A 12,195-nucleotide genomic window follows, 5' to 3' on the forward strand; every position below is an offset into this window, starting at 1 on the left:
GGCTTGATTTCCTCACTGCGTCCTACCTCATTAGAAAAGATCAGGAGGAGATGGGAGGAGGACCTGGGTGAGGACATCACAGAAGACCAGTGGGAGGATATTCTACACCGGGTCCACTCCTCTTCAATTTGTGCCAGGCACGGACTGATCCAATGTAAAATTGTTCACCGTTCACACTTTACTAAAGTCAGGCTAGCCAAGATCTATGGCAACATTGATCCCACCTGTGACAGATGCCACCGTGCCCCTGCTACACATAGTCACATGTTTTGGTCCTGCCCTTCCCTGCATAACTTTTGGTCTGAAATATTTGAAACTATCTCAAATAGTATTGAGATCTCAATCAGCCCGACTGCCATAACTGCTTGCTTTGGTGTCTCTAGCTCCCCTACTACTCGATATAAAGCTGACCTGGTAGCATTTGTTACTCTCCTGGCTAGACGTCTCATTTTACTGCATTGGAAGTCACCCACTCCTCCATCTCACTCTATGTGGCTCAGGGATATTTTGCACTTCCTTAAGATGGAGAAAATAAGGTGTGTCATAAAGGGTTCTACAGCTAGATTTTATAAAACATGGGGTCGTTTCTTTACCTATGTTGGGGAACAAGGTTCAATCGACCCCCCATAAATAATGCTCACTCCTAGCCTAGCACAGTCCAGTCGATTGACCTATCTACATGTGCAAATGTAACCGATGTCTACCTTCTTATTTATACAAAAAAAAAAAAAAAAAAAAGTGTTCCATTCCTCTATTCCTGCTGTACAGTGCTTGTCCTGAGTGTACATATCTGTTTAATTGACTGTATGTCCGAAACAACATCTATATTTATTTTGTGGTGTATTCTCTTTAGTCTATATATTCAACAGACCTATACTTTGACTACTTATACGTAGCCATGTGCAATATGTATATTATTTACATTCAACAGACCTATATTCTTTTTATTTATACATAGCTTTGTGCAATAGGTATATTGTTTATCCAACAGACCTATATTTTGACTAACTATAGTAGCTTTGTGCAATATGTATATTGCCTACATTCAACAGACCTATATTTTGACTACTTATATGTAGATATGTGCAATACGTCTGGCATATATGTGTACAATTTGACCTTGTGCTCATCTCATATTGCAACGAAAAAACTTCAATAAACTGTTTAATCACGCACATGGATGTGTGTGCAATGAATGTAGAATGGATGGGTTAGTGTTGCATAGAGTCCACACTGAGCATCCTGGTGGCCTGCGGATAGAAGTTGGGGATAGAAGCTGGAAATAGAAGCAGAGAGAGAAATAGATATTAGAAGATCTTGTTCACGGTAAAGAGCTTGTGTATGAACCACAGACTAAGCTAGTGTAATAACCCATCCATTCTCCTGTGCTGAGAGAACTACACTCCCTTAATTGGGCAGAAGAATTACGACACATGAGAGGTCTACAACCACAATATAGCGACCTCAAGTAAGTTATCGCTTTTAAGATAACCTTTTTATAATTCAAAGCATTGGCATGAACAAAGACAGAAGCTTTGGGTTTGTTTTGATACATTGTATTTGGTCCTTTGTTGCTGTAACGGTTTAACTAAAGCCAGAACCCAGATGCAGACACAAACAGGCAGAGACGATGTGGAATCAGAGAAAACCCAAATGACGGGTATATTTATCTGGAAAAAGGAGAATATGGTAACCAGTCCGGGGAGTGAGCGAGTGTAGCCGGTTGGAATTGGAATGCCCCAAGGGAGTCTCAAACCCGGGTTGGCCGCACCACGGGTGACATCACAGACCGCTATACCAAGAGGGGAATTCACTTCTTGGTAACGTGTCTGTATGCCTTTTAAGGGGGAGTGAGTTTAACTCGCAGTACGGCTACGTGCCACAGTCACTTCACAACACTTGAAGTCCATCGTGACTGTGGATATTACTCACGGACCTCCGTTACACGAGTAGCAGGGTAGTCAGAGGGTCGTGGCCAGGAGCGGGTTCTCTGACGGTCCAGGGAGTAGGCGAGTTGCAGGGTAGTCAGACGAGTGGAGGAGTCATAGCCGGGAGCGGGTTCTTAGGCGGTCCAGGGGATTCACACGGAGAAGAGTGGTCAGGCAGGCGGAGGTCATACACAGGGATCCAGAACTCGGGAGCAGGGTGTGAAGCCAGGTAAGGAACTGCGAGCAAAGGAGGACAAGACACCAATAGAACACGGACTGACATGAGACTAAGCAAGAGTATTATGGACTGACTGCTAAATAGGAACTACGATATGGCAGCCCCATGACATCTGAGCCAGGTCTAAATAGGAATGGTAATCAGCCGGTAGATGTCAATCAGCTGCTCCTCCGGTGTCACACACCTGCACCCCATCCTGTACTTAGAGAGAGGGAGAGTAGCTGGGTGGGAGAACCAAGGATTATAGTGGACGGGAACCCTGGAGGCCTGGAGGTGCATGACAGTTGCTACGTAAAAACAGTTAACATCTTACCTTTGTGTTCAAGTTGATCCATCTCCAAAGCAGATGCTGCTGCATGTCTCCTCTTCCTATCCCTTTGCCTCGTCCTCCTTTCTCACAATTGATCCATTCTTCAGTTGTCATATCAGGACCAAATCAACCAGAATTCACAGCTGGTACTAGCTGTGTCGGTTGTTTCTTTACAGCGAGCACAAATATTGTGAATTAGGCTAATTAATCATGTAAACGCAGAGTGATACCGCTCAAGTTGTCACGACTGAACTAGTGAACCCAATGTACAAACACAGAGACAGCAGAACAGGACTTGGTATAACCCAAAAGACGGGTACTTTATTGTATAATTGTCCAAGCAGTGTTTGGTAAAGCCACAGGGATACTCATACTGTCCAGGGGCTAAGAGAAGGAGCAGGGTAGTCAGACGAGCGGGAAGTTGTATACAGAATCGGATACTCAAGTAGTTCGGGGTTCGAGCAAGGAGCGGGGTAGTCAGCCAGGCGGGGGGTGATACGGGGGATCTGTTCCTCACACGGTCCGGGGCTTAGGTGAGGCGCGGTAGCGAGTTCCTCCTATGGTCCGGGGTGTAGGCAAGGAGAATCGTCAGGCAGGCAGAGGTCAGGCAAGGGGGCCCAGGAGTAGAGACAGCACGAGTAAGACACGAGACAAGGAACGCGGAATATACGACTAACTAGAATGAGCAAAGAACTATGACTGACTGGGTAATACTAATGTAGCAGGGTGGATTATCCCTGCTTCGTGGGAACTGTGGTGCGCGGTCACTAGGTAGCGAGACACAGTAGCACTCTGGCCAGCTGCACCTCCGTCTTTGGGGTCCGGAGCGTCAACTGGAGACTGGCAGTGGGAATGTATGAGGCCCAGGATTTACAAACCTGGTCCGGTACTCTGGTCTTCCTCCCTCTCTCTGGGGCAGTCAGCAGTACTCCCCAACACACCCTCACCCTCCACAATTGTCTCCTTAGCCCTCCCACACCTAATGAGTGGATGGTAAAGAAATAACTTGGTTCCCCCCGCAAGCAGTACCCTCCCTCAGTAACACCAGAAACCTTACAGTGGAAATGGAAGGTAGAATAGGAAGGGGTTAATGATAAATATATTACCCACATCAAAGGGTTAGGATTAGGGTTAGGTTCAATAAAAGACACGCACACAGTGCTCCCGTTCTGGATGGATATTATTGTAACTCAGCCTAGTTACAACAATGCTACGTCTGGTGATTACTGCACCATGGGTATCCACACAATGATTACACTGGCATAAATCAATTATAGTATTACACCCAGGCACCAAGTGCTCTCAAGGTACCCAGACTAAGTGCTGCCCATGTCTGGGCGGAACACAGTATTTACCTTCTCTAAGGAATTACACTCATACGGTTCCCGGTTGATAATATGGGGAAGGAAGGGGGAGCATAGGGAAGGAGAATAAAAGGGATTCACTGAACGGGAAATATTATGAAATACACACCTTATCACGCTCAAAGAAAAGGAATGAAATAAAAGAGTGAGCCCACAAAATACCGGTAAAGTCCTATCTTAATGCCGGCATATATTGTTCGGGGTACCCCTATGAACTGGTAGTAGCAACGTTACTTTCGCCCGCGGGCTGCACCACACTGTGTATTGTATAAGGAATCGGGAGCATCCATGCTCATTTGTACTCATCCGAAATGGCCGCCTCGCCACTCCACTGTTGTCCGGGAGGCAAGATGGCGTCGAACGCTCTCGGCGAGGATGTTAGCAAGCGGAGCTAGGCAGAGAGGCAGCGCCGGCTGAGAGCATGTACTGAGTGATGACGACCCCTGCTGGATGGGCGGAACTCCCGTCGGCCGCAGGCAGCCTGGTGCAGGTCTGAGTGAAGTCCTCCGGAGCAGGCTGAATGCAGGCAGCCGGTTGCAGGTCTGGTCGAAGTCAGCCGGAGCAGAATGGTTGTTGGCCCACGCTCGTCCTGGTGCGCGCACTCTATACCGCACACTGTAACTACTATAACTCGGTAGTTAAAGACTTGGATAATTGTTTAACCGCACGTTACCTATACCGCACACTGTAACTACTATAACTCGATTGCTAGTGCCTGGCTCTGCACTTATTGTTCATATACTACCGCTGGTACTGCTAGGATATCGTGTCCACTAGCCAGTACTCATTATCACCCGTTGTCCTCTCACGGGGCCCTCTGGCATAACGTCAGCAACAGGGCTATCCAGAGCCCCCGTTAGCTGCGACTACTCGTTGTCAAGTTCACTGCCGAAGAGAACGACTTCCGCTGGTCTCTTCCATATATCACTTCCCAACTCTCTCCGCCACTCTCTGCCTGCTACTGCCCCCTGCTGGTCCCGCCTGCCAGTCACAAGGGGAGACGCATTGTAGAATATGATTCAGTACTGTCATTTATAATCCATGTTCCAGTGCTCTTCGGATTGGGATGCTTGTGTCATTGTTCGTGTGAATATCAAGGACACTAGTTAGAATGTCTTTGTGTACAAGAGGGATATAAAACACAGTCAGCAGTTCTGAATAATATACCATATTTTCCAGACTGCTACACTAAGCTACGATCTGGCAGCATGAAGTAGGTGCAGCAATCAGCACACAGACGTCCATCAGCTGCTCCCAGAGCTTCCCCACACCTGACTCCGCGTCTGTAATTAGAGAGATAATAGAGAGAGAGTAGACAGGCAGGCATAGGGTGTGACACAAGTAGTCAGTTGTCAGTGCTATACTGTGACTAGAAGCACTAATGGAATGTCTCTCATCCAATCACAAGGGGTCTTTGGAACCAATTTTGTCCTATCAGGACCAAATAAATCAAAATACACATGCAAAACCATGATAAGATAAGATAAGATATTCCTTTATTGATCCCCTTGGGGGAAATTTGGGCGTCATAGCAGCGTGGGTAGGGGGGAGGGGAGGTACAGGTATGGGCAGGGTAATAGTAGAAAGACATTATAGGCAATAAGATTAGATCTGAATATAAAAATAAACTGATTAGATCTGAATATAAGAATAAACTGCACAAAAGTGCAGATGAGGGTCTGTATGCCCTATCGGTTATATTATATGTTACAATAAATATAGGCAATAAAGAATGTGAATCTGAATATATACTATGAGAAAGAGTAAAGTGTGCAGTATGCACAAGGTACTGTATACGTCATACGTTGTAGTCCGTGCAGGTTTTGGTGGTTAAGAGTCAGACATAGTGGCCAGACATTCCTGTTGTCCATAGCTGGTTGTTACATCAGTTGTGTAGCAAAAGCAAGTGTTATGAATTAGGTTAATTAAATGTAAACAAGGTGGAGTTATACCTCTCAAGCTGTCAGGTAATACAGTGCTATTCATAGTATTCTCTCATGATGTGTTTTGCCATACAATATGACATGGTTGCCCATTGGCCAAGGTTGTCATTTAACGATGATCACCTGCTATTTGATTACAATCACCTGTTGTAATCAATATGTCTGCGATCGATTACTATGAATACTACAATGATTATTAAGCACCCCTGTCCAATGTGTCTTTGGAGCAATGTAAATCCCAGAGCCATTTATTATCAGAATTTGGCCAGGTTGGATGGTAGCTACTTTCCCCATCGCAAGTTTGAGTTCTTGCACTCTAGTTTTGGGACTTGAGAGAGAGTTGCTCATTTTCACTCGTATGTTTGTACCGTCTTAGAGCAGAGGAATAACTACTGAGACTATACTGAACAGTTGCTCATCACTGCCATGCCTCTGCACACTGCACCGTAGCACTTTATGGCACCTATCTCTTTTAATCAGTGAATCATGATATTAGTCTTATTGAATTAAATCAGTTTTGACTGAATTAGACTAGGTTTTTATTGAATGGATTCGTTTTCTATTGAATCAATTCGTTGCTTTTATTGAATGATTCTTTTTTACTGGATTTTTATTGAATCAGTTTGTATGTCTGTCATGAGGATCAGTATTTATTTGAGTATTTATTCTAGAGTATCAAATGGCTATAACCGAGAGTACTGTATCTCGTGCTTCCATGTCAATGGAAAAATTACAATAGACATAACTTTGACTTTGACTTGATTCTGATATATACCTTATCACAGTGAGTCATAAGCCACTGACACTCTAGAACTGTCTTTGAAATATCGCTGTCCAAACTCTGGTAATAGATCTGGTATAGATAGGGTTTCAGCTGCGTTGCTAGGGGATACATCTTGGATCCAGCTATTGCTATTAGCAAACACTGCAACAGGATTTGGTGTCTATTTAGAATGTTTTGTTACGTTTAGAATCTTTTTTATGTTATACTTCTGACACACCGCAGTGGATTATACAGGTGCAATGCAGCACCGGGTTCAACTGGAAGATAATGATTGGAAACTTTCTAAAAACAGCTCAAGTGAACTTAATTTCAGTGCTGCAGAGAGAAAGTGTTCTCCCTTTCCGCCCCACCTCCACAGGCACAATAGGAAAATGGCTAATAGAAAACCTGAAATTGTATCTTTCCCTCTGTAAGGAGAGATGATTGCATATCAAGTTGGCTGGTTGAAGTACCAACTGCGTATGACTCCTGTGTGGTTGGAGATGGAGCATTTTTCTTCCGACCAATGGAAGAGTGAGTCAGGTTTATGACTATATGGGGAGCACAGGGTGGCCTTTATTTCCCTGAGAAGAATCATTATTATTGCCCCGCAAATTCATGGCTTGCTTCTAGAGAGAACACACGAGCCAGAGTGCCTGTCATTTCTCTTACTATCTTATGCATTATTGATAAGTCCATGGTCCCATCATCCGTTGTGCGCCATTGTCATAAATCAGCAGTGGAAAACAACATACTGTATAGATATAGAGAGTATTTGTTTTCTTTCTTCCTTCCAGCGGAACTTTCAATTATTAAATATAATGTAACAACTTTGACCTGCCTGAAATGTAAAAATAGAACGCCTTTAGTCTGTATACCAACGTGAGAATGCATAACGATAAACCCTTTTTGATACCTACGAGAGAAAAAAACCCAATCCCTTTATAATTCTCATTTTCAAGGTGCTAATTTAATTAAACGTTGACTATATTAAATGCCACTTTCCCATGTTTGTTGCTTGATGGGTTCACGCAGAGGACTGCGTGAGAGAGAGACAATTGCTTAAGACAGAGCGGACGCCGGTTCCAAAGAGAACACTAATCCGTGGCGAGAGGAAAGGGTTCTCAGACGAGAGAGAGAGGGGCTCTGGGGCGGCTCTGCGTCCTCCTGGTGCAAACTGGGCTGAAATGGAGGAAAGGGGCTTATTCGCTGAAAACCCCCACTCCTTAAATTATTTGAACAACACAAGTGACACATTTAAAGCTTTACGGCCCCCTGAAGGGGTCGTCGTGAGTTCTAATCCCCCCACTGATCCACTGACATGTAAGAAATGCCCCAGAAGAGAGAGACTGCTGCATTATTGAACCGTTGTAAACCAACCCCCGTCTTACCGAAATGTGCAATTTCTGTTACTCTGTCACCCGTGCCTTGTTTTCATACTTTATTTATCTTTTGAAGATTCTTTATTTTAGCATTATGGGAGACATGGAGAAGCCAACAGACACACGGTCGACAGTGGCGCTCAGGAGGTAGAGCAGTCGCCTGGTAGTCGGAAGGTTACGGTTATAATGATAATAATAATTTATTACATTTATATAGCGCTTTTCTAGACACTCAAAGCGCTCCCCACAATGTAGGGTGGAAATTGCCTCCTTCACCACCACTGGTAGCACCCAACCTTGGGCTATGCAGGCTCAATGGCTGCCATACACTGGCACCAGGCACACTTCACACTACACAATAGCTCAGGAGACAGTTATGAAGAGGGGGACTAGCAAAGTAAGATATTCATTGTACGGTGTAACTATTTGTTTAACTGCATAATGACAAATACATATCTTGAATCTCTTATGCCCCGGTAACAATATGAGAAAACAGTGCCTTGTCCTACATCTGAAATCGAGTGATTTCATATTATAAGCGTGCATGCCTCAATTACCTCGTTCACCAGATAAATGCTCTTATTTAGCTCCACAGGAAATTGGTTGTAGATAATAAGATTCGCTGATTGTTAAAGGCTAATAAGGAGCCAGGCTCTCCTGACGACAACAGCAAGAGCCTCTTTTGATTGACACTGTTCATCCGGCCTCCTTTCTCTTGGCCATGGGCGCTGTTACTGGTACAAAAGACAGGAGCTGGAGCAAGGCTTCAAAGAACGCACGCTTTGTCATTCATTTTCCTTTCATCACACTGAGTTTTGCTCTGTCAAACGCATGCAGGCACGCGCACACGCACACAAGACCCAGACCCACAGCCCACTGGACTAAACAGGTTGATTAGAAAAGTCCTGTGTTGTACTACCTCCCACATGAGTCCTGTCACTCTCCTCCCCAGAGATCATCTCTGAAGGACCCTTCAGACCCGCAGCAATCATCCTATTTAGACAGCTGAGAGGGCCTCTTTGTGCTCCACGGTACTTGGCTGCTGTACAGCGCTGCCTGCACTTGGAATCACACTCTCAGCTCTATACAACAATACACATAATGTTGCTCTTTACTGATGTTTTTCTTTTTGCATGTGATTCGTTTATTTGATTGTTTATGTAAGGTACAGTATTACTACTTGCAGTGCAACCTTTTACTGAATAGATATAAGAAAACTAACCAAGCAACCTCGGTCATTACTGCCCTTGGGTTAAAGGTTTAACGTCATTCATCTTTATGAAATTATTAGTTGGAATAGTTTTGTGGGAATAATCTATTTGAAATGTTATTTAGCTAAATCAGGGAGCCAGGAGATTTCAGCATTTGAATAAAAAAGAACAGAAGAATATAAACAAGAGACTAAAGAAAGATTTGATTGCTCTCTATCTTTTTTTTGTGCTCATTTAGGTTCCCAGATAAAAAAAAAACATTTTCTCAGGCAGAGCCAATTTTCCACTACTGACCCACCTTACGAATACATTACCATATATTAAAGTTGATTGGCTATGCTAAGTGAGTTATGTGGTTTGTATTCAGTGCTAGCTTGTTGCATCGGGTCCCCAGAGTGATTATGCATACAATTCTCTGCTAATGAGAATGTTTGCCTTACCTTACTGCAACAGTTTCTTAGAAAATATCTACAAAAATAGGTCTTATATACACAGTTTGTCTTTACACCTAGGAAGAATTGCTATGTTTCAGTTTTTGGGCTTCAGTGACAGTCAAACACATTATACACAAATATCTTGATATCCAAACGCTTTAGTATTCAATAATTGACCATGAAGCTAATTTGGCTTCTTCCTCGTCTGAACCATTTGGAGTGATTTCAGAAGTTGTGACGCAAAGTAGAATGTAATATATTTGCATAATGTACTATAAGCTATAGCGACTTTGGAATGGAAGATTTTATAAATCAAAACATTTACAATGGTTCATTAACTCATTCAGGGCCGAGGATATTCCTCATCCTGTTCTAGCTAGGCCGCGCTGTTAAAGATAGGAGTGCGTCACATTGTTTGTAGAGCTATATCTATATTCTATATTATAGCTATGGATACAATACTATGGTCATTTGACAGTAACTATCTTCTGTCCAAGATGCGAAAAAGAATAAAAATGTTCATGAATACGTTTGTGCGTTATGCCGTGGTGAATATAAGTATAATTTCTGAATGATCCGGGCTAATTCCTGGGAGGCTGGCTATAGGGCGCAACGTGAATTCTACTAAAAGCATTGGCGTTTCGTCCCTGGACACGCTACTATTTCCAAATCAATAAAACAACTCAGGACTTGAGAACTGGAGACTCACATCACCGACTGTCTTGATTCTTTGCACTATAGAGACTCATACCACAATGGAGTCCACAATGGACTCTCACCACTGGACTATTTTGTGTTTGTACTTTTATATTACTATTTTATATTTTATATTACTTTATTTATATTACTTTTTATATTACTTTATTGTTATATTTTATATTACTATATTGTATTTGTACTGTGAAGCTATGCATCCCCCACCCTGTACCCCCCTGCTGCTTTGACACCCGAATTTCCCCTAGGGGAATAATCAATCATAAGGATTATCTTATCTTATCTTATCTTATCTTATCTTATCTTATCTTAAGTTCAAGTTTCAAGTTTCTTTAATAGTTGTCATACAGAGGTACAGAATACTTTTATACAAAATGCTTCTTACTGTTGCGCTCCAGAGACTGTGCAAGACAAGATAAGTATGAAATAAAATAACATAGTATAGCATGTAAATTAGAAGTAAAAAAAATGAGGTCACAGTGTTCAGTATAGACATATGTACAATGTTCGATGCAGAATAGACGTAACTGAGTTACCATATAATATACAATACTGTGCAGTGTACTAATATACCATACTATATAGTGCAAGGCAGAAATGGGATGAGGTGCAATTTAGGTACAATTTACAGTAGGTGTACGAGTTGTAGTGCAAATCCTTTATCAATAAATATAAAGTGTGTTTGTGTGATCTAAAGTGTGGAGAGTGGGTGCTGCAGTGTGTTGTTTGTTTAAGTGAGTGTGTGCGTGTGGGTGTGTGTGCTGTGTGCATTTGATGGTTGTTGCATAGTGTTTATTGTTCGTTTAGCAGCCTGATGGCCTGGGGATAGAAGCTTCTTCTGAGTCTTTCTGTGCTCGCCTTAAGACTCCGGTATCGCTTGCCTGACCGCAGCAGTTCAAAGAGGCAGTTGTTCGGGTGGCTCGAGTCCTTAATAATTCTCTTAGCCTTCCCCTTGCACCACTTGTTGTAAATGTTCTGGAGGGTGGGAAGCCCCCCTCCAATTGTGCGTTCGGCTGAACGTGTCACTCTTTGTAGTCTGCTACGGTCTTGTGCAGTGCTATTCCCAAACCAGGAGGTGATGTTGCCAGTCAGGATGCTCTCTATTGTACATGAGTAGAAGTTCCTAAGGATCTTCTGGCTGACTTGGAACTTCCTTAGGCGCCTGAGGAAGTAGAGGCGTTGTCGTGCCTTCTTCACAACACTGTCAATGTGTGTGGTCCATGTCAAATCCTCGGATATGTGGGCTCCGAGGTACTTGAAACTGTTCACTCTCTCAACCGGTGCCCCGTCGATGCTGAGGGGGCTGTAGTCCTTGACCCCCGACCTCCTGAAGTCCACAATCATCTCTTTTGTTTTGCTGACGTTCAGGGAGAGGCAGTTCTCCTGACACCACTGTGACAGGTTCTCTACCTCTTCCAGGTAGGCCCTTTCGTCGTTGGCAGAGATCAGGCCCACCACTACTGTGTCATCAGCAAATTTGATGATGGTGTTGTTGTTCCGCTGTGCTACGCAGTCATGTGTGTACAGGGAGTAGAGGAGGGGGCTCAGAACACAGCCCTGGGGGGCCCCTATGTTGAGCGTGATGGATGAGGAGGTGCAGTTGCCTGCTCTTACCACCTGGGGTCTGCCCGTCAGGAAGTCCAAGACCCACTGGCAGAGGTCATAGTTCAAGCCCAGGTCCCTGAGCTTGGCTATGAGTTTGGAGGGGACTATGGTATTGAATGCTGAGCTGTAGTCGATGAACAGCATTCTCACATAGTTCCCCTGCCTCTTGTCCAGGTGTGATGCTGCTGTGTGCAGCACATGGGCTATGGCGTCCTCCGTGGACCTGTTGGGGCGATATGCAAATTGCAGAGGGTCCAGGTTGATGGGGAGGGAGGAACAGATGTAGCCCTTCACTAGCTTCTC

General features: G+C 43.8%; 1 protein-coding gene across 1 annotated transcript in view; it reads right to left on the reverse strand.

Annotated features, from left to right (window-relative positions):
* Positions 1-2,025: 2,025 nt before the first annotated feature.
* Positions 2,026-12,195, reverse strand: part of LOC311244178 (monocarboxylate transporter 2-like) — a gene marked incomplete at its 3' end in the record, with an annotated part of 67,942 nt that continues 57,772 nt past the window's right edge. The window contains exon 6 of the mRNA XM_084333585.1: positions 2,026-2,165. Within this exon, the coding sequence (XP_084189711.1) occupies positions 2,026-2,165 (140 nt within the window). The remainder of the gene's footprint in view (positions 2,166-12,195) is intronic.

This window comes from Notolepis coatsorum (genome assembly GCF_963971535.1).
Source record: "Notolepis coatsorum genome assembly, chromosome: 17".
Lineage (NCBI taxonomy): Eukaryota > Metazoa > Chordata > Actinopteri > Aulopiformes > Paralepididae > Notolepis > Notolepis coatsorum.